The sequence below is a fragment of the Choloepus didactylus genome, chromosome 7, assembly GCF_015220235.1.
Source record: "Choloepus didactylus isolate mChoDid1 chromosome 7, mChoDid1.pri, whole genome shotgun sequence".
NCBI lineage: Eukaryota > Metazoa > Chordata > Mammalia > Pilosa > Megalonychidae > Choloepus > Choloepus didactylus.
In genome coordinates this window covers 94,499,549-94,526,139 of record NC_051313.1, presented here as the reverse complement: position 1 = coordinate 94,526,139, position 26,591 = coordinate 94,499,549, and the positions used below count along the sequence as shown (strand labels likewise).

Below are 26,591 nucleotides of genomic sequence, written 5' to 3'. Positions count from 1 at the left end.
GCCAGAAAGCTTTTGGGGGATAGGCCAACTAGTTGAGAATAAGGAGTTTAGGTGGGTGATAGGAGTGTGAAATAATTAATCTGCTAAAGGAGGCAGCAGGTTCAAAGCTGTAAGTACCACCCATGCTCCACACCCAAGATGGAGACTTGAGCATGGTTAAATACAGGGACAAGAAACTACTGAATCAATGGCAGACATTAGAGGAGAGGATGGGTATCAGCATGAGAGCAACTTACTCATGGATCAGAAGAGGATAAGACCTTTGAGAGAAAGAAAAAGAGAAAGAGACTGGAACTAAGTCTAGAAAGAACTGCACACAGAGGAGAAGTAAGAGAACAGAAAAGGAAGGTCATCAACATGAGCTCTTGTATCTTCAAAGTAAAGTAAAAGGTCATAGGCAAGGAGAAGGGGAGGAGCCAAGGTGACAGGCAGCATCCCCAAATGTATAACATGCACCAGGTTTTCTGTTCTCTTCCAGAAATGCATACATACTTGCTAAAATGACCACTACATAATAAACAATTGAATTAAATGACACACACCTTTGGGGAACAGTGGACTATTATAAAGAGTCCAAAGATATGTCCTGTTAACTAAAGAACTCTGTTAATTTGATCAAATCAAACAACCTTCTGAGCCTCAACTTCAAATCAGAAAAAAAATTCTGGCCATCTTATCTCATGGGATCACAAGAGTTAATAAACTTGAAAGTGTTTTCAAAAATGAGATATGCTATACTCAGAAGAAAAGCAAATAGAGCAGTTGTAGAACAGCATCAACCTAAAAATCAAAACTCTCCACAGTTCAGTGGTTTATAGCTTTTATTTATAAAATGCCATGCAACTAAGAATAGCCTTACTATGTTTACGACACAGAACAAATACAACTGTGGGATATACTTTTTAATTTTAATGATGGAATAGGGTCATGAAAAGCATACAGTATCCATTTATTAAATAGTATACTAACTCAAATTCTTTAAAAAATATTTGAACTTTGAAACCTGTAAAAAGCACTAACAAAGAAATCAATCATCTGATAATTTCTGAATCAGTAGCTTCTACTATGAAAAAAGCAATACTCACATTTGCACTGATGCCTTCACCACCTTCTGGGACTTTGGGAAATGCATCATAGAGAGATGACACATATGTTATTACTGATTTTTCATCAGGTGAGGAGACATCAACATCTAAAAGCAGCAACATAAATTGATTATTTCACAATGTTGATAGATTACTTTTGATCAGATTTCACATTAGTCCACATATAAGAAAGACAACTCACCTTCAGGGTCCAGAAGTCTTAAAACACCGATTTTTTCTGCTACATAAAAAGCGTGCTCTAAATTTGCAAGGTTGCTTTGAACAGCAACAGTATTCATGTCTATCAGGTCTGGCCTAGGAAAAAATTCACAGTAGTAAGGAAGTTTTCACATGTGCCAATTTAACATTTTTATTTATATGTGCATCTATTTACATAACAACTTCTGCAAATATTAATGCTAAGCCTGTGTTAAAATACAGAGATTTTCAAACACTTAACTGTGCTTAGTTCTCTCAGAATCTTTATGTGCCCAAAGCAAATGGAACAAGGAAAATATAAAAATTTGAACCTATACAACTTTCAACAATGACTACAAATTCCTCATAGACTTAGACAATACATGGAGATCCATCCTATTCAACCCATTAATAAGATCCACCACCCCAACCCAACCAGCATCTTCTCAATGTTTCTCCTCAAACACAAAAAGCTTGTGCTCAGTTCAATGCCAAGCCATGTTACCCCCGTCTTGGAAGCCCTAGCCTCTTTCTGCTGTCTTCTTTAATCCTGCTCATCCTTCTGTGGAGCCTCCTGATCTTCCCGGCCCCATTTCTCTCCCTGTGTCCTGATTCCTTATAGTCCTGACCTGTGTCACTTAATTTGGTACTCAGGATAAGCATACACTTCTTTGTCCTATTAATTCACTGTTTAATGTACATGCACATATTTGTTTCTCCCAAGATAGTAAGAACCGAGTATTAATAGACTTTGTATTCTATCCTTCTGCTAAGACAGAGTGACATGTACATAGTAGACGATAAATATCTCCTGAGAAGTTGACAGGTAGGTTGGATAATTAGTAATTTGACTCATAAAGGAATTACTACAATAAACACTAGTTTGTGTGTGACACACCAGATTTTACCTCTTTCTAATTTATGAGACTACGTGACACCAAACCATGAGGATACACTGAAGCTAGCTCTACCATCATGAGACAAGACAAGATTCCCCAAATACTCCTTGGACAGCAAGTGGAAAAATATAGTAATTGGAAACTTAACTCAAAGCCAGAAGCCAGCCAGGAAACTTCCATCTCAAAACCAATGCATTAAAAGAATATAGAAACAATATGGAAAAAGTGGAGCCTTCAAAAAACTGGCACCCAACCCCAAAATCACCAGCTAAGAACCTGTTTATGAACTTAAAAATGAAGGTACTCTACAACCTCCATAGGCATTCCAGTTTTCTCAAAATAATCATTGGGGGAATCATAGAAACAGTGGGAGGGCCGGAAGGTAGCGTGTGGAAGGAATGAAATGCAAATTACCATGAATACAACTTGGAAGGCTACTTACATGAGAAATTCTTTGAACATATATCATTAATCTTAGAAAGATAAATAGCAATTTGTATTCTTATTTTTAACCTGATGATACAGTTCCCCCAAAAGTCTATTTACAGTTATATCACTTTGAAATGCTCATAACTTTGAAATGTACCCACCATTACCTACTCACCCAAATCCCAGGACATTAGGAAATTCTTGTTTTTCACATGCCATCAATACGATCACTCAAAAGTGATCCCACATTTATTTTAGAAACAATAAATCTACTAAAAGCAATAGAGGCAAATGACATGTCTCTAAAAATAACATTTTCTTTTTTAATTCACATGGGGGCATGTTGAGGACTTCCCAACTTCAAGATTACTAAGGGGCAATCTAAACAGGTGTGTTTAACAGTCTAGACAAAAACAAGTGTCTAAATTTCTTTCATTAAAAAATGGCTTTGATTCCATAAAGTTCACACATTTTGGAGAAATAAAGACCAGCCTTTCTGAGTTTGCCAAATCTGAGAACAAGAAACAGCATGTTGTTATATGAACCTTGCCATTAGCAAAGAGAACAAACACTGAGTAATCCCAGAGAGAATGAATAAAGTCATTGAAGAATCGAGTTTTTGACAAAGAGGAAAAAAACATAAAACTTCCTTTAGAATGACATACTCATTTCAGCACAAAAGCAGCTGCATAATACACTGAAGTTTGGGTAAGTCATCTCTTTTATCATGATATTTAACACTTTAATGAAACAAAACTGAAATGACTGTCCTCCATTAAAAGACTGCAGTTGATACAGAAAATTGGTTATGCTGAGAAGGAAGGAAGGGAAAATTTTAAAACCACTATGTAAAACTAACATAGCCTAAAAGTCTTCAAAATTCTACCCACCCACCACCACCCCCCTGCCCCGCCACCAGCTCCTCTCCTAACGATCTGATCATTTTCGGTCTTTCAATCTGCCTTTCCTCTATTTTCCTGGTGAATGTGAGCATCCAGAAGTGGCAAGTGCTCTTGCCTTTCTTCTTCACAGTCTCGTTGGGATAATATAACTTTTAAAAATTTATGCTATTTTTCATATATAGAAGATTTCTCTTTTCATTCTAAAGGTTTCATTTCACTGTAACATCTCATTTTTGCAGAACAGTAACAGCAAATTTCATTCCCATTTTAGGATTAATGAACCAAACAGGATTATGCTATACTGTAAACATGCAGAAAGCTGTACATGTTTCTAAATTATATTTTAGATATTTGAGCATTAACTATTCTAAAAACCCTATTTTATGGAAACCCTTCAATATCATAAAATACAATCTATATATTAGTCTTTTTGTAAAAGGGCCCTTCTAACTCTTACTTTTTTTATTACTCTATGATACTGTAATTTTTTCTAAATGACTTAATCATCATGGACAGTAATTTTTTAAACATATGTTTATATCCCACCTTTTTTCAGACATTATTTTAAAAAGCTTACAAAGAAATGAAAATACAAAAAGATAAATTTTAAATAGAAGAAAAAGCAAAGATGAGACCATAAAACGAAAGTACAAAACAAGGCCAAGAAGTGAAAAACCCTATATGCATGCTAATATCTTTAAATTGTTCCAAAAATACAAGGCAAAAAGGCATCAACAAAATGCTATTGCCAAAACAGAAAACAGCTTGGAGTAAAAGTAATGTCTGTCTCTCCTACAACGCTTATCTTAAAAGAACATTCTCCCTAGATAAAATAGAGATATATAGGTGTGTATTTGCTATATGTATACGTAGCATTTACTTTACTGGCGAGCCACGCTAACAGATAGCCAAAGCTAGCTGAACATTAAAATTGCACAAGAAATTTTTGTGGCATGCAAGACACACCCAAATGAAGTAACTTTCCAGCCTCAAACACCTTGCTAATATATTAACTCACATGAGAATGAGATAGGATTCTGCAGGAAAATTTGACTTATATAGTGTTATGGATAGCTGAGACAAACTAAGGCTTCCACATTAAATCATGCCAAACACTGATTCATTCAACTCTAAGGAACAGGAAATAAAGTCAAAATTGGAAGGAAAATAATTAGAAATTGCCTCAGAACCTACTAGAGGGGCACTGATATATAGCTAAGAGAACAAAGCATTAGTACAAATTTTTTTCTTGCACCCTAAATTTAACAACAGCTGATGTAAGATATATGAGTAGTCAAGGTCCAAATCAGAAGATTTTTACAAAGTATGAAAATTTTAAGTGCTTTGAATTTCATCGAGTTGTTAGGATTGCACTGGCACTCAATTGGCACTCAATAATTACTTTTTGTGTGGACTGAACAGTTAGGTTTTGGCTATCCGGCATCTTAACCCCTTCCTATGCATGAGAAATTTCCCCTTTATGCGTCTTGGGGATGGAAAGGGAACAGAGCCCACTTCCCACTCCAGAAACAAAAGTATATCAGGTTTTATTGTCTCTTTCCTTTGTTCAAGCAATGTCCACTGCCTACCCCAACACCATACACTGCCTAGTCAACTAATACATATTCTTCTGTAGGACTTGGTTTCACCATCACCTCCTCCAGGAAATACTTTTCACTGTTCCCAAATGCTTTGTGCTAACTCTATTTCTATATTTACCAATTTTGTTATAACTATGCATATCTTTCTCATTAGACTCTGGGCTTCCTGAAGGCAAGGGCTATGTTTTATCCATGTTTATATCCCTGACATCTAGCATAATGTCTGGCACATTAATATTTAATGAATAAATGAGCAATGAAGGAATAAATGAGCTGTGGGAACTGGAACATCCTAATGATTCAAACTCCTAGATCTGTTCTTTTTATATAGACAAAGCCATCATTTATTGCTCCCAACCAGGGTTGCAAGTCCTTAACCAACCAACTGGAGCAGGATACAGTATCATAGCTTCCCACTACATAAAGCAAGCACACACCCTTTTGAGGTTTCCTAAAGGGTTTTCTCTGCTGAAAACAACTTGGAAAATAGGCATGGAGTGAAAACAACACACAAGGGGTAAATTATAAGGTTTCAAAAAGCATAAATTGATGCCTCTAGGTTCTCCTCCCTTCTCTTATGCTCTAATATGCTCTCATCTTCCGTTTCTGGAAAAGTGCCAGAATAATGCTTTATAAAATAATAACAATAACCAAACAACAACCTACAATGTGGCAGGCAGTACACTAAAGGTTTTAAAGGTATTATCTCACCTAATCCTCTCAACAATCCTAGGCAGGAGGTTGTGTTATTATGTTAAAGTAAAAGATGAAATACTGAAGTTTAAGGAGATTTATAATTTGACCAAAAACATAAACCAGTTAAATGGCCGAGTCAGGATTTCAAGCCAGGTCTGTCTGATTACATAGCAACACTCAAAATCAAAATAAAGAAAATATAGAAGAAATTATACTTTTGCTACTGGGGAAAACAATGATGATGGTAACAGCCATAACGAAACATAGGAAAATGTGTATGTTTACATATGCAAAAATTAATTATAAGAACTAAGATAAAGTTCCAGATTGTTACCAAAACAGTACTCATCAATATATACTATACCAATGTTTCCCAAACTTGCCTGAAGTACACACTTCAATAAGGAGAAAGGCCTAGTCATCGGTATTTTAACAAGAAATTCCCTTCCCCGCAGGTGATTCTTATCAGGCAAGGTTGGGAATGAAGCCATCCTAGAATTGCTCATCTCTTAGAATTCTTTCACTTTTCCCCCAAAATTATAAATATATTTTAAATTGGTAAAAGCTTCGCAATACTATCAGATAATTTTTTAACAAGACAAACACAAAGCATACACAAACACCAACATACCTACTACTCCTTTATGCCCTCAGCAGAGACAGCAACCCTTTAACTATTTTCCAATTTTTCCTTTTATTGTTAAATAAAATTTAGTGTCTGCCAGGGGTGAAATTTAGTATTGGACTAACTCTGAAAGTATGGACTAATACTGTAAAGTATGGAAATGAAAGCATTTGGTAATAGATTTTTTTTTCCAAAGCAAAAAACCACTTAAGTAAACTGTGCTTTGAGATATCTAGTCATCCAAAAGAAAACTAGGGAACAGTTTCTTTCTCAATTAAAAAAAGAGTAAGTTTTATATTTTTGAGAAAGAAGACTATGTTGAGGTGAAAAAAAATCACAGGGTTGTGATTCAGGTATCCTGACCCTTTATCTATCTCTATGACTTTGAAAACATAGCCTGCAACCTGTGTCTCAAATCCCTTACATGAAAATCAGGAATTAGAGAAACTGAAAACTAGAGTCATCTAGAATTCCAGTTATCCCTAGAAAGCACCTGGAAATGTATGTATGGTGGAGGGGGGCATTTTGGACTGCTCCTGGCATAAGGTCTGAAAACCCAACTGATTTGCACAAGGTTTTGAGAGGATATACACAAAAGTATTTTTGAAACTACATACAAAGAGCAACATATACAGATTATTAAGAAGTATCTATTGCTATATTAACAATGTAATGAAAATATAATCAGAGAAGGCATAAATCCATGCTTTGGTATGAAAATAAAAAATAATTCTTCTAGTCAACAATTAGCATGTTCATTATTTGCTCAATATTTAATGAGCATTTATAATGTGCCACACAACATGCTGGCTAGGCATTGCTACAAAGGAGAAGGAGATGGGCCATGAGGCTGCGATTCAGAGAATGTTTTCCCAGTGAAGTACAGGGAGAGCTCAGAGCTCCAAAGGGAGCCTGGGAGTAAACCAGGAGAAAACGTGGTGGAAGGGCATCGGGTAAAGGGAGAAGCATGCAGGTGCTCTGTGGTTAGCAGGAGCATGACTCCCAGAAAACTAGTGCATGCATGAGGAGCCCACATGGTGAACATGGTGAGAGATGACACTAGATGGATATGGATGGCAGGAGCTAGGATGATGGAGATTCTCATGGACTTCTTACAGGATTTTGAACTTTTTTCTAAGAACTCTGTAAAGTCATTAAAATGCATTAAGGAGGGTGGCAAGAGATTAAATGATCAGATCTGAGGCCAGAGAAGACATTTAAAGGAGCAGAAGTACTCCCAAAGAATGTAGGTAGGAGACCACGGTAGCTTGCAAAAAACTTATGGCAGTGGTAGAAGGAAGAGGACAAAGTCAGGAAATATTTAAAAGGTCATAGCCACAGAACTTAGTTTTATAACACTGGCTACAGTAATTAAGGATGTAGGCATGGATCAGAGACAAAGCAGAGAGAGAAGAGAATTTCAAGTATGCAACCTTGAAAAACTCCAGCACTTACTGGCCTTGTGAAGGAGGCTGAGTCTGAAAAGGGAAGTTAGCAGAAACAGCCCAAGTAATAGGAGAAAAAACAAGAGAGTGCAGTGTCACAGGAGCTGGGGAAAAGAAAATTGCAAGATGAAAAGAATGGTCAAAAGGGTAAAATACTGAGAAGTAAGTAAGATGAGGCTTAAAAAACATCTGCTGGGTTTAGCCACATGGAAGCTACTCATGACCCTGGAAGAAGTGTTTTGACGGAATTGTACAGCCAGAAGCCAGATCAGAGTGTGTTGGGAAGTAACTGGCAAGTGAAGAAATGAAGATGAAGGGAGTAGACATCTCTTTTGTGAAGTCTGGCCTTGATGGAGAGGAATGCCATAGGTAGTAGATGGGATTAAGGGAGAGTTTATTGTTTTTTTGTTTAATGAAAGAGGCTTTTTCATGTTTAAAAGCCAATAAGAAAAATCTGGTTGAGAGGGAAAAGTTGAATATCCTTAAGAAAGAAAAAAGATCCCTAAGGTTTCTGAGGCAATGGTTAAGTGAGATCCAGAGCACAAAGGGAGGGAGACAGACCTTGGATAGCTGGAACAGATGGATCCAGATGAAGGTAGGTTGTACCTTTGGTAGCAGGAGGAAAGACTTCCTGCCTGCTATTCTGATCTTCTCTGAGAGCAGGAGTCAAGACCATCTGCTAAGAGGGAGGGAAATGTGGTGGGAGAACCAAGTCTGAGGAAAGAGAGAAGCAGTGAATAACACAGATAGCAAAGGACTGCTGAACTGAGAGACCACTTGCAGCTGGTGATCACGAAGCTGCATTAGAAACAATCTTCTCAGAACTGTGGCTTTCTCTGGTGTGCTTAAACTGCTTGGGTACGTGCACAGACAAACAGATGGCTGGGGTTCATTGGAAAACTAGTATGTACTCAGCAGCTTGCAAAGAACTGAAAAGGGATTCCACGGAAGTTTAAAAAAAAAAAAAAAAGGAAACCAAAAAATAACCACACTCTACTTACCTACAGAACTGTCTTAGAACATCTACACTCCAGAACACAACCCATACACACATATATGAAGCCACATGTCACTTAACTTACGACATGTGCTCTTCAACAGAACCCACAACAAGAACATGTATTAAGTATGTCTCACTTATCCCAGAGCAGTTACCATAACACTAACACATTCCTAAAGATGACTGTTCAGACTGTTTATGGATTAAATCATGTTCAGGCATAGCATATTCTTACTGCTCTTATTGGTGAAAAAAGGTATCTCATGTGCTCCTCCCTAAAAAAAAAAAAAAAAAAGACCTTTCCTCTCCTCTCCTCCAGCAAATAAATATGAACATGCAAAAGATCCACCCACAGTTGTGTAACTGGGTGTCAGCATTCCCTTATGCTCATATTTGGGTATGTGTTGTCAAAAGAAACAAAGCCGAAAACTCCTGGGTGGCAACTAGCTCTGTAGGTAATTTTCCCTTGTTCTCACAACTAGATGCCTGAGTTTATTTCAAATATTCTTCCTATTTTTCTACAAAGTGACTCTCTACTAACAAGGCAAAGAATAAAAACTGAAGCACTATCATTTATAGCAAGATTTGTCAGTGTCTCAAGATTGGAATCTAACAACCTCAAAAATTAGAAGACAGTTAATGAATTGTGATTATCAACTCACAGAGAATAAATCAACCCCATAACAGTCTCATCGACAATAAATACAGAAAATAGTATTGATTCTAATGGAGAAGTAACTCCTTCAGTACTGAAGCTATGTTTTGTGAAGTGAAAGTAAATTTTAAGTAAGCCTTCATGACTAAGAGATAAATACCACCACCATCCCCCACAGAAAGGAGGGGGAAAATCAACTTATTTTTACTCTGGTATAAAAGAAAATATTAAGGTACTTCATATGATGAAATAAGATGAGGATAAATCTATCCCATTTCTAAGACCGTATTCTATAGACACATTCATACATCTGCCCAAAGACACACACAAAGGTGTTTTAATGCAATATTTTTAATAGTAAAAAACACCGTGTCTATCAATAAATTGCTATAAATAAATTGTTACACCCATACAATAGAATTCTATGCAGCCATTTAAAAAGAATAAAGTAGATCTATTTGTGCTGACATGGAAAGACTTCCAAAATAAACTGAGGAAAAAAAAGATGCAAAATACATATATACTATTCTCTCATTTATGTCTTAAGAAAAAGATTATATACATGTTCAAGATTAAGTGCTTATATAAATTATGACAATAAAGCCGACCATCCCAAAGAAGAATAGGTGTTTGCATATGCATAGAAAATTTCTGGGAAAATATGAAAGAAACTTAACAGTAGTTGCCTCTGGAAAAAAGGACTGGGAACATGGGGAAGGGTGACCATAATTCAAGATATACACTTTTATCCTTTTATTCTATTTGATGTTTTATTATGTCAATATATTGCCGTACCAGTTTTTTTTTTTTTTAATCACAGATACAATTAAAAAAAAAAAAAAAGGACTGCAGCAAGGTGTGCTTACCTACACTAGGAACTATTACAAAGTTTACAAGGCTTTCAGGTTGAGACAACCAGAAGCCATCTTCCTATTAGAGCTGTGTCACTTTTTTCAGTTTTCTGCCTCACAAAATAGAACTAGGAGAATATACCTTACTCGTATCTATAAGGATCTATTTCATACCATAATGGGAGGCTTAGTATTATGGAGAATTTCTGTAAATTAATCTGGGCAAGAGGTCCCAGAATATAGAAAGAAGGTAATATAATATTTCTCCAAATATTTACATGCCAAATTATATTCCCAAAACTGCATGTAAAAATATGTGGCTATATTAAGAACAGTCAATGAATATGAACACTAACTCACACACCTCACCTGGATGCAGATACATTTACAAGTAGTGTATGTGAGCTCTCTGAGAATTTACAAATGTAGTGATGGTTAGAAGTCATATATGGCTGCCCTGAGAGTCCACTTATTTGAGTTCATTTTGCAAAATAAATAAGCAGTGTGTTTCTGTACAAACTGAAATACTTGTTACATTTTTTTAAAATTAATAACCTTCAGGATTCAGTGTCTGTGTCTTGTTTTTGGTCATACAAACCAGGGCCCACACCCATGTGTGCACACACAAAACTACACACCCTCGCACACCCTTCCAGGTTCTATAGCCTGAGGGCAGAACTGGGTCTGAGGGAAAAGAACTACTTAGTCAATAATAATCTAACTTCCTATGGGAACATTTCAAACCCTAAAGGGCTTTTTGCCCAGTATTAAACCAGTCCAATCCAGTTTAGCTTATAAAGTGCAACTGACTCACAGGCAGGCCTCCAGTTCATACCATTAAACAAGATGACTCTGACCACAGCCTTCCAGTCTGACCTTCCCAATTACAGCACCTTTTAAACATTTAATACAATGAAATATGACAGCCTCATTAAATTCTAATTCAAAATGCAAACAACAGACAAAATAATTGCTACCCAACTACACACAAAGACAAGTGAAAAACTCCTAGTTGCTTAATTAGAAGATATTTAAATGGTATGGCCCTGAACATATCCTCTTGGGTTTTGAGTATTACTTGGGTAATATATTTAAAACATGCCAATTAAAAGAATGCCAGGGGCCTTAAATGAATGGGAAAAATTGAAAATAGAAGAACAAGCAGAAACTAGTAAGCAGAACTAAGCTCTCTTCAAAACACACACCCCTTAGCATTTAGACTTATACTTAGTGTCTTTCCATATCACCACCTTGGGTTCGCACAACCTGCCGCACATTTTGCACTTTTCTTTCAGGCCTGCGGGTGCACATTCATGTCCATGCCTGCTCAGGAAGACATGTTTTCACACTGAGTGATGCTGGGCGCTGCTGTTTTAGAAGTTGGCTTTCATCAAATGTTCTAGGGCAGATATCCATTTGGAGAGATTGATAAAGTCAAGTCAAGTCAGGGGCTGAGCTGGAAATCAGAGCTTTATCTTTCTCAGGATGAAGTCAATCAGTTTTACTGTGCTGCCTGAGCACATACTTAAATAAGGGAAGTAGACTATCACTTGAACACTGCTTTGTAACACCTACCTCTGAAGAATGCACAGTACTATCAGGAATTTTACTCCTGTGTAACTACCCTAATTTTTGGTGATTTATTAATCCACTAGCGTTTGGGATATGGCTAGAATCCCTTGGCTACTAGCTCTCAGTTAACTACTCCATTCTCTCTTACATTTAAGCTACTTACCCATCAAATGCTTTTCTAACATCCTTTTGATCTAAGTCCATCAAATCAAGCCTTTCTTGTTATTCCTTTTATTGAAAATTAAGGCTAGGGGCAATAGTGATGCTTATTTTGCTAAGATCTCTTACTAGTTGTTTTTGGTTAAAGGGTATTAACATTCTTTAATGGAAATTTAAACTATACAGAGCAAGCAGAAACGTGTACAGATAAATGGTATTTTAATTATTTGAACCCTTTCCACTGAAAACTGAACATGAAAAATAGAAGTTCCTCAAAAGAATAAGGAACAGAATTTCATAACTCAGATTTAAAAGTAAAACTAATGTATTTAATCAGCGACCTATTTAAACAGAATCTATAGAACGATCTCTTGAGATCTCTTCCACTAAATCATATAATACTTTAACACTCTTATTACCCATGGCATAATCTAGGCTCTTCCTCCTCTAGGATAATATGACACCAAACCACAATAAATTTCATTTTTGCTCTTAATTATGCTAACTGTTCTTTATTATCTATGATCTTCCTCACAGTGTGAGTCGTTGCTAACGCTATTTTCATAGATGACTGACTCTAAGTTAAGCAGTTAATGTTCTTTTCTTTGCCTTATGAGGGGCAAAGGCCTTAATTGGCTGTTGGCTATTGATACTATTAGTCATCGTAAGTTCAACAATATTTTTCTATCTCTTTTCTGAATATTATTACTATTCAAGGAGGCGCTACCCCAACTGTTCTACTCAATGATTCCATTCCTTGACATATAGCTTGCCTACAGGAAATTACTAAAGTACTTATATAGAAGTATTTGAGGGCTTGAGAATCCAGAGCCACCACCTGTACTACTTAAAAGAATGTGATATCTAGCATGTTAGTTTCCCTTTGATCCTCAGTTTACTGATAAAAATGGAGACACTGCCATCTATTTCATAGTCTTGTGATGATTTTAAAAGCTATCATATTTAAAAAAATCCAGGACTGAAGCTGACACGACGTCAACATTATGCATATATTTCTAGGGTACCTACTTTGTACCAAGTATTTTCTTTTTACTCTCATGGGTCATTTTTATTGAATATCTACAAATTAACCTTATTAAATAAATTTCTCCCAATTTTTATTCCATATACTGTTTCTTTCAAGAAACATAAACATTAGAAAATTAAGTTTTTTATGGAAAACTTTAAGATACTGCATTGTTCGCAAAATACTGCTTACTGGGGTCAAAAAACATGCTCCTCATTTTCAAAATCATATTGTATGTGGGAATACTAATAAAAATGTGGTTGACTACTCAAATTAATGTATTTAATTAATCATTTTTACAGCATAATTTACATGAACACAAAATCCAAAAGATGCTATTATCCTGTTCCAATTTCAGATCAATATTTCTAAACCTTTAAAAGGATTTGAATATTTTATATTCAATCTAGAGAATACAAACCTTCTTCTTAATTATAACCACATCCTTCTTATCAAATCCTACTGCAGCAATCACAAGGCTCTTTCCTGCTAAGCCCTCACTTCCTCTTAAGATCTTTCTCAACAAAATATTCCATATGGTTAGAGTTGGTATTTGAGTAGAAACCAAATCCATGTGCCATCTCAGATAAACTGTATCACCAAATAAAGCCAAATAAAAATCTGTCAACTTTTTATCATAATGAATACAAAAATAAAGCCCAGACAATTGGATATGCTTCCACAGCAAACAAAATACCCCACAAAATTTAAGATCACAATTATCAAATAGAAATAACTGTTAAATAAGAGATGAATGCCTAAATGTAATTATTACTGCCGAATACCCAAAACCTACTTTTGGTGATTTTTCAATTGTTTATAACTTTGTCTCTTTTACTCTTTAGAATAAATCAAGACATTCAACAGTGACAAATACATGCAGCTCAAACCTATGCATTTAATTCTTACACATGCTATAAAAAAAGTACTCAATTAATTGCTTTTAGGTAAAAAGAAAGCCTGAGGACTTTAATTGAAATTAGGTACTACAGATGAAAGGTTTCTTCTAGTGAAAAAAAACCACAGTAAGATTTTAAGAGGCACAGGATAATTTAACAAAAGTTCAGCAACAAAGAAATCTTGCAAGCATTTAAGCCTAATATACAGAATTTTTTACCATGACACTCTAACAAAGTAAAGAAAGCGAACTAGGAAAATCAAAGGTCAAATTTAAGCTAAACAATTTTCTAAAAAAACCTTTCTGCCAAAATAAAAGTTCAAAACAAATAACATCTGCAAGGTCCAGATGCTCTCCTAAAATAATATGAGCTAAAACATTAAACTTCCCTAGGAAACTTTATGATTTTGACATATACTGTGACATATACTCAGAAGACAACTGCACAGCATACACCCTTTTGTACTTATAATCCTTTATGAGTGTTAAAGAGACAAGGCCCAGAGATCATTGTTTTTGAAAGTAGATGATTCTAGAAGAATAGTTGGTTTCTAAATGTTTTGCTTCTAGCTAAAAAAAACTTCAAAGAAGAAAGTAGAACACACCCTAAAAGGTACATCATGACATAAATCCTTTAGGTATAACCTTCCAAATATTTTACTCAAAGGCCAAGAAGCTTTTAACATCCTAGGCAAAGAATACTCAGCAACACAGCCTTTTAATGGCCTCATGTTTTAGGTCACCGAGAAGTGTGGTGTGATGATGGCAATGTTTTGCAGTCACTAAATTGACTTGGCATTCCCTTACTCAAAAGATCTGGAACTTTATTTTGGACAAGTATACAGGCAAGTTGATCCTAGTTTTTCTTTTAATTCAGCAACCTACACCTCTATTTAAATGTTGTACCATAAAGGAAGGCAATGATAGTGCTTAAAAACAGGGGCTACTGGGTGTGGATACAAGGAGGATTCAGTATAGTTCTATGCTGAAATTGCCAAAATAAAAAGGAGGACAGAAGGGAAGGGGAGAGAAAAAGAAAGAGGAAGAAAAGAAAGAAAAAGGAGAGAAGAGGAGGGGAAGGAGGAGAAAGGGATTTCAAGTCAAACATGCCTGGATTTGTGTCCCAGCTCTGTAACTTATTAGCAGTATGACTTTGGGTAAACCCCAGGTTCCTCATCTGTAAAACTGAACTGTTGGGAAACTGAATGAAATAATATATGTAAAGCACTTAACAGGGTGTTTCACATATAGAAAGTTATCAAAACTATCAACTATTCTATATAATAATTTTTATTCTAATCAAATGAGTTTGTCAATTTAATGGATTTATAGATTAGGCAATGCATTTAACTCTGCAAACAACATGGAACAGTCTGCAAATCTAAGAAAAATAACTGAGACTAAGAAATACATAGTTTCCCATTAAATATTTTCTTGGGACTTAGCTTCTTATAAGGCAATGACAGCATGAACTCAAGAGTCAGCCTGTCTGGTAATGAATCCTAACTTGCTACTTGCTGACTGTATGATTTTAAGTAGATGTCTCAGTTTCTATCTGTTGACTGGAGATGAAACTATCCCCTTAGGGTGCTGTGAGAATTAAATGAATTAATATACGTAAACTGCTCAAAACAGTTCCTGGCACTTAGTAAATGATCTGTAAGTGTTTACATGGATTTAGCTGTTGTCAAGAATTCTCACTGGGAAACTGTTTACCAACCCAAAATTGGGTACTGATAAATTCAGTTACTCCCTAGACTAACTAGAGTCAGAGGTTATGATTTGGAGGCTTCTGAGCTACAAGTCTGAACTAAAAAAACCCTCACCTTACCATTTATCAGTTCCCTATATATACACTTGGTCATCTACCTGTAGATTCCACATACCACGGCTTTCTATCTTCTAAGTTATTGGCAAAATCCAAAGACATATTAAAACTATTACTTATACTGTGCTAGGCACATTTCAGACATGAACTAATTCAGTATTTAAAGCAAACATATCGCTATTGCCATTACATCACAAGGTTTAGTAGTTTTCCCAGGTCCATACAACTAATAAATGGAAGAGCTCACATTTTTAAACCACTGTGCCTATATGGCCACCTGAATAGGACACTCCCTGCCTTTAAGTAGCTGATAAACCATAGAACACAGTTTAAAAAAAAAAAAAGATGCAGAAAGGAGCTGGAATACAGCCTGCCACACTGTGTTCATTTACATACTGCCTATGTCTGTTTTCCTGCCACAATGGCAGAGTTGAGTATTATGATGGAAAGCATTTATCCTACACAGCCTAAAGTATTTTCTATCTGGCCCTTTAAGAAACACTTTGCCAAGCCCTGGAGCCAATCAGAGCAGTCTGTCTCATTCCCCTTGCCTGTGATTGGTTCTAAGTATGGGATACCATTTGGGCCAATGAAAAGCAAAGGTAAACCTACTTCAGGGCTTCTGGGAAGAATTTCCTGACTCTAAAAGGGACACAAGAAAGAGACGTTCCATTTTGCTGTACCTCAGACATTACTAGGTGAAATCCTAATCTTTGGGGCTGCTGCACTAATCCTGTGACTATTAAGATCAAGTAAAAATGCTAAGTATGACAGAGCAGAAATATGGGAAATTTGGTTCTTAACAACTTGATTAACAAACTTGAGTCTACCTAGCAACTTCTTTTTGATATAATACATCGTCTTCATTGCTTAAAAGCTGCTTTTAGTTGAGTGTTCTGTTTCTTAAAACTGAAAGTATCGTAACTGATACAATCTTCAAACCAAATTACTATAACCGTTTTTCACCTTTTGTGTTTTTAATAAGTTTAGAGGCAGTTTTTAGTATCATATTTAGGACCTGAAAAGAATAAGGAAAAGTGACCTTCTCTGGGCTAAAAATTTTAGTGAAACAAGAAGCCCGTATCTTACTAGAATGGATTATGTAATAATATATCTTATGACAAATTGGGAGATAGAGTCCAGAGTATTGCCATATTGATGATGATGACGACGAGTACATAATATTGGGAATATAGAGGAAGTGGGTCTTCTTTCTTAGGAAATTTCTCCATATTCCCAGATAGTAATATAAAGCAGATCTCCAAATGCCAAAAAGTCAGAATATTGTCTACTATATTCAATTTTCTTTTGAATGGCAAGTAAAATAAATGAAATTATGTGTGTATCTGCACTAAAGTTAGAGTGATGACCTCTAAGTAATAGGAATGCTGTGTTTTTATTTTTACTTGTTTGTATTTTTGGATTTTCTGCCATGCACATGCACATCTACAATAATAAAAGGTTATTTTTAAACATTTGAAATGAAGGCAACATGACTCATGTTTGTCTAAGGAAAAAACCCACAAATTCCATACCTGTATTTATGAATGATGGCATTAAATAGTTTTCCATCTCTCCAGCAGGTAGTGAAATTTTCACACTGTATTCCAGTATAACCCTCTGTTGCCTGCTGTGTCCACAGAAGCAATCTCTCTTTTGCAGACATATCCTCTGACTCTCCAGTAACATGGATATCAGATATCTAAACTCAACAGAAAGTGTTAAATCATTAGAAAGGAAGGAAGCTAGTTCAGATTAAGAACCTACTATGTGCTGAGCACAAGTGCTATTTTACATAATCTTCATAACTCTCATCTGTAAGCTAAATATATTTTCCCCATTTTATGTAAGAACAGTGAGTTTAAGAGAGGTTAACTGGTTGGAAAAAAAAGGATTTAACCCATCTGTGTCCAACTTAAAAAGCATCTTTTTTGTTTACTATATCAAAACTTCATAGCTTTGAAACTTCTACATTCCCCTCTGCTAACCAGATCTGATAAAACAACTTAAACAAATGTTTTCCCAAGTTCAAATGAATCAAAAGTAAAACCTCTAAATTAATCCACACTAACACCTGCAAAGCAGAACTGGCTCCAACAGGTATTCTGTGTAAAAACAAAGAAAGAAAATAGTATCCTCTCCTATTATTTATATTATATAACAATTGGGACTAAAGTCTCTAATTTTCTCATCAGTCCTTTTTCAGCTTGCTCAACATGAAACCTTTATCAACTGATTTTTTTCCCAACACTTTATTTGTTTTCATTAAGTTTTCTAAAAGTCTCTCCCACTCAATAATAATAAGACAGGTCACCAAAACACATGATTTATTTTTTCCCAAGACATCTCTTTGATAAGGGCCCTACCTAATCTGCTGATAATGACATTAAGGCACAAAATGTCTTTACCAGGGGTCACAGAGTAATTCCCAAACTGGGATTAGCACCAACAAACAGCTGCTCTTTCAATCAGTACAGGATGCAAAGCCAAGGGATCAAGACAACAGGCAACAAGTGAGAATCAGGATGAGCAAGGAAGAGATTAGAAGCGAGACAAAGGGAGGTTCAGGTCATTTGATAATAGGAAAAAAATCACTAGTCATGAGATCAGGCTTCTAGTCCCAGCTGCTAGCCCCAAAGTTTTGGGATAATTCATTTCATATCTGTGAGTCAACTTCCTCATTTACAAAATGTTTAAGGCTCTTTCCAGTTCTAAGGTCTTATTAGAGATTGTAAATACAATACAGAAGTCAAAATGGATAGAATCAAAGCGACTGAAACTGGAGAGGAAAAAAACAGAAAACAAAAAAAACTAAACTAAAACTACAAAACCACCCAGACTAAAGAAAGCCTTTTACATGAGGCAATACCCAGCTGAAACAGGAAGCCCTTTATTACTTCCAACTGCTACAAGTGCCAGCAGCACGGCCAATTCAGGGTCTGGGATAGGAAGGCTGCAAGCATTTAAAGCCCGTGCCAGGCCTGGCAGCCCCTAACGCCACTTAACACAACATGACAAGGACCTTACACACCCTTTCTCCTGTGTTCAGTAGAGGCAGACATGCTCTGTGGAGCTCTGCTCTCAGCCATGGTCTGAGACACTCCCCTTGACAAATGTCAAGAGAAAAGTCTTTCAATTTTAATAATCCTTCCTAGGAATCTTCGCTAATCTCTGTAGCATGGGAAAGAACTGTGTACAAGAACACATTATACAGGATATATGTATATGTATTTTGAAACAAGAAAAAAAAGAGAACAGAAAAATCACCAATATTCTTTCACCTAACTTCCAACTAATATTTTTGTCTAAAATTATTCTAGAGTGTCTTTCTGGAATATTCTGTGAGTTTAAATTCCCTTTCCACCACTCACATCCTCAAGTTACTAAAATGTACTAAAACCATTTCCTCACTTATAAAATGACTGTAATAATTATTACCCTGTATTGTGAGAATTCAATAGCATTAGCAACGTAAGGCCTGGCACATAGTACATGCTCAATGTAGGTTAGCTAGTTCATTGTTGTAGTAATTACTATTCTTTCTGACAAATGAAGAAACAAACACCTGGCTTTATTTTTCCGTCAATTCTCTTCTTGTAAAGGAGAATTGACCTGCTGCCTCAACTCAAACTAATCAAAAATCTATGAAAACAAGTGTTCAAAGAAACTAACCTAAAAAAAACCCTATAAATGAAAAAGTTGAGTCTCTAGGTACAATTTCACAACAGGTCCTCCTTAGACTTTATAAATTGTAAAACCAACTGCTTTGGGGAACCCTTACAATGCAGGACCTACATGGTGGTATTTATAGTTAGATAAAGAAAAGGCAGATAGCTAGGGAAAGCAAGACTATTTTCTGGTAGTTCAAGAACGTTCCATGCCAGTCCAGTCACAAGGGAGTCAGTGAATTTCAACTACAACGTACCACTTTAAGTTTAATAGGTTCAAAGGTTACGTAGCATTTTACTTGAGGGAAGGGAAGGATATTAGAGGAAGAGGAGTTTAGTGGTCTGAAAATGCTCTAAGTATCGATCAAGAGAAAATAATATGTTCTTAAAAAATAAGTTTCTAATAGGTGAATTTCAGATTGTTACTTATACACACACTATTTCAGACTATGTTAACCATACACATGATATTTTAAAAGACATAATTTAAAATGCATATTCAAGAAATATGTTATGAACCAAACTTTAACATATAAAAGACATTATTAACTCATTTTTAGCTTCTCTTCCCATTTCTGATTAACTGAAAATTATGCTCAGGTGGCATTTAAGGCATTTTTTAAAAATATACTGTTATCATTAGCCACCATATATCTGAATAAGTCAGACTTTTCTTAATGTGCAGCCAAAACTAAAAAGAAAAATAAATTAAACACTAACTACTAAATCTGTAGTTGTCATTCATTATCCATGTTTTGAAATGTGTGTTCAGCAAAACGACTTGAATTGCCCCACCAATGCAGATTAATTATATTTCCACATTAAGGTCAGGATTCCAGGAAGTAATCAAGCCTTCCCCCTTCAAAACCTGGAGGCAATACAGTGATGATGAAAGAGAGAGTCAATTAATGCTGCCTGTGTTCAAATCTCAACTCCAAGAGTTAACTGGCTGAAGCACCTAGGACTATCCTCATCATTTCTCTAAAATCCACTTTCCTCTTCTATAAAAGTGAAATGACAATAATGTCTACCCCCTTGAGTTGTTCTAAAGATTAGGTAAAATAATTCACATCAAGTGTTTAGCCCAGGGACTGGCACATAAAAAACACTCTATAAATGTTAGCTTCTCCCTCAATAATTTTACTAGTAGTATTTGCTGCTTAAAGCTTCTCACCAACAATCTGTCAGCTGACATCAAAAACAAACAAAATACTTTATACCAGAGTTCCGTTTGGAAACTTGAAGCCCTCACGCCTCATATCCAGGTCACTGTTGGCTACCACCCAAATTCAAGTTCCTCCTGTCACTGAGCCTTTTAGCCCATACTTCATCTGTGCTTCATCTCTCCTGTCCCAGCTTGCCACCATTCCTAAACTTTCCTGAAATATCTATTCCATGGTAAACAAAGTCTCTTATATATTCAATATCTTATGCTGCTTCGACCTTCCTACTGAACTCCAGGTCTCCCCCACTGTATCATCTTAAATTCAGCCAAGTCCCAGACACCTCTAGGCCCAAAGGCAGGGTAGCTCTATTCTAACTCCCCCAGTGATACTTCAAAATCATTACCCTTGGATACAAAGACCTCATTTTTTACACTGTGGGTCACTCTTGATTTACCACCTGCTCCCTCTCCTCAAAAATGATCTCACGCAATAACCAAAAGGGAGAAACAACCCAAGTGTCCATGAACAAATGAAGGGATAAACAAAATGTGGTATATACATGACGGAATATTATTCAGCTACAGGAAGGAATGAAATTCTGATACATGTGACAACACAGAAGGACCCTGAAATCATTAGGCTGAGCGAAGTAAGCAAGACACAAAAGGGCAAATATTTATGATTCTTTTTATATGAAATATCTAGAATAAGCAAAGTTATAGAGACAAATTAACAGGCTACGAGGGGCTGGGGGTTAAGGGAATTAGGATTTATTGATTAGTGGGTACAGAGTTTCTGTTTGGGGTGACGAAAAATGTTTGCTAATGGATGCTGGTGATGGTAGCTCAACAGTGTGAAGGTAATTAATATTATTGAATTGCAAGCCTAAAAATGGTCAAAATGGGAAATTCTGTAATATACATATGCTATCACAACAAAAATTAAATTAAAAAAAAAAAAAAGAAAAAGATCCCAACATCCCCCAGACGTCTGGCATCTGGATGAGTGTGTAACTGAAAGCCCAAATCCTGTCTCCATCCAGCACCCATCCTCACAGTTCAGTCATTCACACATCTATTGCTAAATCCTTGTCATCTTTACCCAGAATTGGTACACCTAGGATATTTAACTTTTCACAGCAATTTTCTGTTTTTCCAGTACTTTCATAGCCTAGCTTTAGCTAATTATCTGACTTCATCAACATCTAACATTCCTTTACTCACCTACTTTCACCCTAATCGATAAACCCTCTCCTAATTACCTCCTTCTCTAAAACCAGCCATGACTACTTGATCCATCACTTCAAAAACATTCTTGCCAATATCCTCAAACTCCTTCACATCCCTCTGTATACCCTGCAACCACCTAGTCAAACCTTAATCCTGATCAATTCAGTTATCTTCTCTGGTCCTTCCCTAAGGTATAAACTCTTCTAGAGAACACCATGCTACTGTGTGGACTGCTGTCACCACAAATTCCAAGCCTGCAACCTCAGGTAGGACCTCAAAGAAGCCTGGCAATTCTTATTAGCATCCCTGTTGGCCAATTTTTCCATTCCTTAAAATATCTCTTTCATTTCTGCACCATTCCCCTAAAACACCCACACCTCTTCTTTTATACTTAGCAAACAATCACTTTCACATCTTTCTTTACAGAACAAATAGAGACATGAGTAAAAAATCCCTCCTTTTGCTGCCCTGAACCCCTCAGAGTTTGCTTCCTTGTTACCTCTTTTCCTTCTGTGCTCTGAACCCTTTCATCTCCTGCCTCCAAGCAGCCTCGCTCTATCAATTATGCTCTCATCTGGATCTTCCCTCTCAACATTTAAAATGCCCATATCTCTTCCATCCTAAAATAACTAAAAATGCATACTTATAAAATAAATACTCATCTCTAAAATAAGTAAAAATAAATACTTCATAAATTCAATTCCCTCTTTACTTACTCTGTATCTCTCTCTTCTCAGTAAAGCTACTTGAAAAGCATTATAAATTTTTTCTTTTATTATACTCACTACTCAGTAACCTCTTGCAATCTTGCAATCTAGCTTCTACCCCCTCACTCCAATAAAACTGAAGAGGGGTGACTGGACAAGAAAGTGACGAAGTTTTTGCTCAGGCCTCTATTTTTCCAGTAAATAAGGAAATTCAATTGTATCCTAAACATAGTAGACGACATAAAGGGTAGGACATTTTAGAGGAATGCTTAGTTGAAAGATATTGTGAAGGATCATCTATTACCCCTTTCTTCACAGTCTCCTGTACCATTACCAGGCACTGTTCATGCAACCACAAACAACACATAAGGTCCTTATGGACCTTACCATCTGATGATGGTAAAACAACATAGAGAAGAGCTCAATTGTTGTTTTCCAATCCTTCCGTTTTCCAGTCTTGATCTCTCAAAGGTATCTGTCACTGGCAATCTTTCCTTCCTTGGCTTCCCTAATGTCACTCTTTCCTGCTTCTTCCTCCTCCTCTTAGCCTTTATTAGCAGCTCCTCTGCTACCCTTCAGTTAATTCTACTCCCTAGGGCTGGGTCTTCAGTCCTCTCTGTTTTCACTCTGCTTGGATAATCTCATCTACTACAATGGCTTCAACTGTCCCCTTCACACTGATGATTCCTAAATCCCTACATGCCACCCAAAACTTACTTCTAAACTCAAGATCTACATATTCATCTCCCTAATGAACATGTCTGTTTAAATAATAAAACCAACAATATGTAAAACACTTAAATGAGCCAGTACTTAAGTACTTCACAAACATGCTCTCATCATCTTTACAATATACAATCTCATATTAAAAATGATAAAGAGGTGCAAAGTGGTTGCATTACCTCTAGTTCCCCCAATAAAAGCACATTTTCACAGGACTGCATGCATTTATATGTACTACTCCCTACTCATAGAATGTCCTCACCACACCACAACACGCCTCTACTATTTCATTCATCATTCTCCTCCAGGAAGCTCCAGATGAGTTCCCTCCAACGTTTGTGTAAGGTGCCCACCATCCTCTGTCTTCTACACCATCCAACACATACTGCCATGTTGTGTCTTGTTATCACCTGTTGCTATATCTTCTCCCTCTCTAACCTGTGAGCAGTGTACATGAAAGGGCAATATCTTATTTATCTTAGTACTGAATTGTCTACCTCTGTCAGTGCTTGGCACGTAACAGATACTCAATAAATGCCCAACCAACAAAAGACCTTATAATTGAATTAGAAAACTTTGGAATCTTCATTAATTCATTCAGGTGACTAGACTACCCTTTTTAACTTCTGCTTCAGCATATACTTCAAGGTGCCTCAGAAAGAGTAGCTTTATTATCTACAGGGGACACGAGACCCCCCAACCAACTAACCTGATCCACCCATAAAAAGTCACTTATCCAAATGTACTTTTGTCTTTTTATTTACACAACACAAATAACACATTTGACAAAACTTTTCAATAAATGTATTTTGGCAGTGTGTAAATATAACCAAAATCTAGTATGTGTCCTCCAAGTTCAAGGAGAATGCGATGGGAGGAGGTCAACACAACCTGAATTAAAATGTCTTTTTGTTGTGAGTCCAAACGAATTACAATGTCAGTCCCAATGGCTTCTTTTAACACAGTCACGATATCCCTAGAATGATATTGGGCTCAACAAAGCTTCCAACTTCTAGAACTGAGCCTCACGTTGATGAAAATCTGAACTGTCATGTACTGGTCTGTGTCTCAGGAACTTTCTATTTTACTTACAATTAAAGTAACTAGGTTGGCTTATTTAACTTTTCAGCTAACTAGGAACTTCACTGACCTTTCTCTGGCTTATCTGCTTTAAATGTGAAATTCAGTAAATAGTTCATAATGGATTTTGTTTAAACTTATTTTTATGATTATCAGCTACAATTTATTCAGCCCTCATCTACAAAAATGGTACTGTCACGATTAAGTGACAGAAAAATGCCCCAGTTTTCATGTGCTTTTTGTAGCATAGACATACACTTAAAAGGTCATATCTTCATTTCTTCTGAATTACAGGGAAAAATGTTACTTCCTCCCCATGGAGTCAAAACCAGAATGTGGTGGTCTACTGCACAGCTGGAACGTAAAAGGGTAACATGCCTTTAACCACCAGTCTACCTATGTTTTCATTTCCCAAATTATTCCAACCCTGAATTTGAAAGATGAATCTCCCACTACAAGGTTTTTATGTCAAGTCCAAGTATTTTCCTGAACTCTTAACAAAAGCTGGTTTGCAGAGACTAGTTTTGGACTATAAAAATACTATTAAGCATACTTAGAATACATTCTCAAAAATGGTTAGAAAACGGGTTCTCCAAATGTAGATACTAAAGGTATTGTTTCTACGGGTAATAAAAAAAAATTGCTCAGAAAATCTAACCATTTGGATAAGAGGTCCTCAAACTCATTTGAATTAGAAATTTGGCTGGTGACTATCTTTTTAACAAAATGATTTTGAACCCTCTAGGGAATAAAAAAAGAAGCCAGATACCAAACATATAAAGTTGTTTCCATAGTTCAGCATTCTTCTGTGCCTTGAGAAAGAAACACAGAACATTTTTGCTTTACCTTTACTCTATTTATAGGCAAGATCAAACACTGAAACAAAAGATAACCTTCCATGCTAAGTTCACCTCTTTTTCCAGTATTCTCCCTGCACTTAAACAAACACTGATACTTAACTCCATATCCTTCATTTGCCCTCTTGACAGAGCTGAGACAACCAATGACTGAAACACTAAACACCAGAACCAAAAGAAGAGGCACTATACAACAGTGAACCCAAATTTAAACTATGGCCTATAATTGACAGTTTAATGTAATACTATTGTTTCATCCATTGAAACAAATGTACTGCACTGATGTAAAGTGTTAATAACAGGGAAAACTGCATGAGAAAAAAAATAAACACATTATTATTTGAAGGAATAAGGAAGAATGGCAGGGAGCTCTTGGAGAGTGGGGGTGGGTAGATAGGAAGAGTTCAAACTCAAGGAATAAAGAATGATTCCAATTCACAAAGTTTCAACTGTAATAAACCAGACATATGGTTGCTCATGATCAGTCGGGGTATAAAACAAAACGAGTCTTTTTCCATTGTGCAGTTCTGACCATTTTATAGATCAAGGTCAAGCAATTTGAACCACAGTCTCAACAGTTAAAAATCACAGTAAACACCCGAGGACAAGTAGAGCATTTTATTCCTGCAACCTGGGAGCCAAAGAAACCTTGCTAGAACTTCTCAAAGCATAAATCCTCCTCGTGCATGTTGACTCATTCTGGCAAACACTCAATCACCTGCTGGTTTCCCACATCCCTAGGCAAGAGACAAGTGTCTAATAACATGGATATATTAGCTGTCCCAAGGTACTTTTTTAGGGGAGGAGGCAGGTCTTATATCTCCACTTCCTCTCTTTTCCCACTGCCAGTACTTGAATTGAGACAACTATCTTAGTCTGGACTATTACCTCGAGTCTCCAGTGTCAATCCCAACAACTTTTAAGACACAGTCAAGGCAAGCCTAAAAGGACAATGGGCTCACCACCTTCTTTTAAGAACCAAGCCTAGTGTCTGGATTAGTAACAGCCACCTAACTAATGTCACTGCACCGAGTTATCCCTTACTCCTACTTCCCAGTCCAGTTTGTTCTTTACTCTACAGCCACAGTAATCTGGCCCAGTCTTCCATTTTCCTTTTTGTATTCTATGATCAAACCATATGAATTTCAAACTATATGGACTTCAAACCATATGAACCACATGCTCTCTCTCTCCAAGGTTCCTTTATTCAAGCTACTTCCTCCCTTTGGAACGCACTCTGCCCTGCCATGGCATGTATTAGGTGCTCAAAAACTATCTGCTGAATAAGAAT

The 26,591-nt window shown here is 36.3% G+C and overlaps 1 protein-coding gene across 23 annotated transcripts in view; it reads right to left on the bottom strand.

The window, feature by feature from the left end:
- DST (dystonin) overlaps positions 1 to 26,591 on the bottom strand; it is a 489,857-nt gene that overhangs the window by 174,828 nt on the left and 288,438 nt on the right. For all 23 annotated transcript variants that reach the window (XM_037843232.1, XM_037843222.1, XM_037843223.1 and 20 more), the window contains 3 exons: positions 17,406 to 17,572; positions 1,288 to 1,400; positions 1,086 to 1,192 (listed from right to left, as the gene is read on the bottom strand). In XM_037843232.1, coding sequence (XP_037699160.1) covers positions 1,086 to 1,192; positions 1,288 to 1,400; positions 17,406 to 17,572 — 387 coding nt within the window. The remainder of the gene's footprint in view (positions 1 to 1,085; positions 1,193 to 1,287; positions 1,401 to 17,405; positions 17,573 to 26,591) is intronic.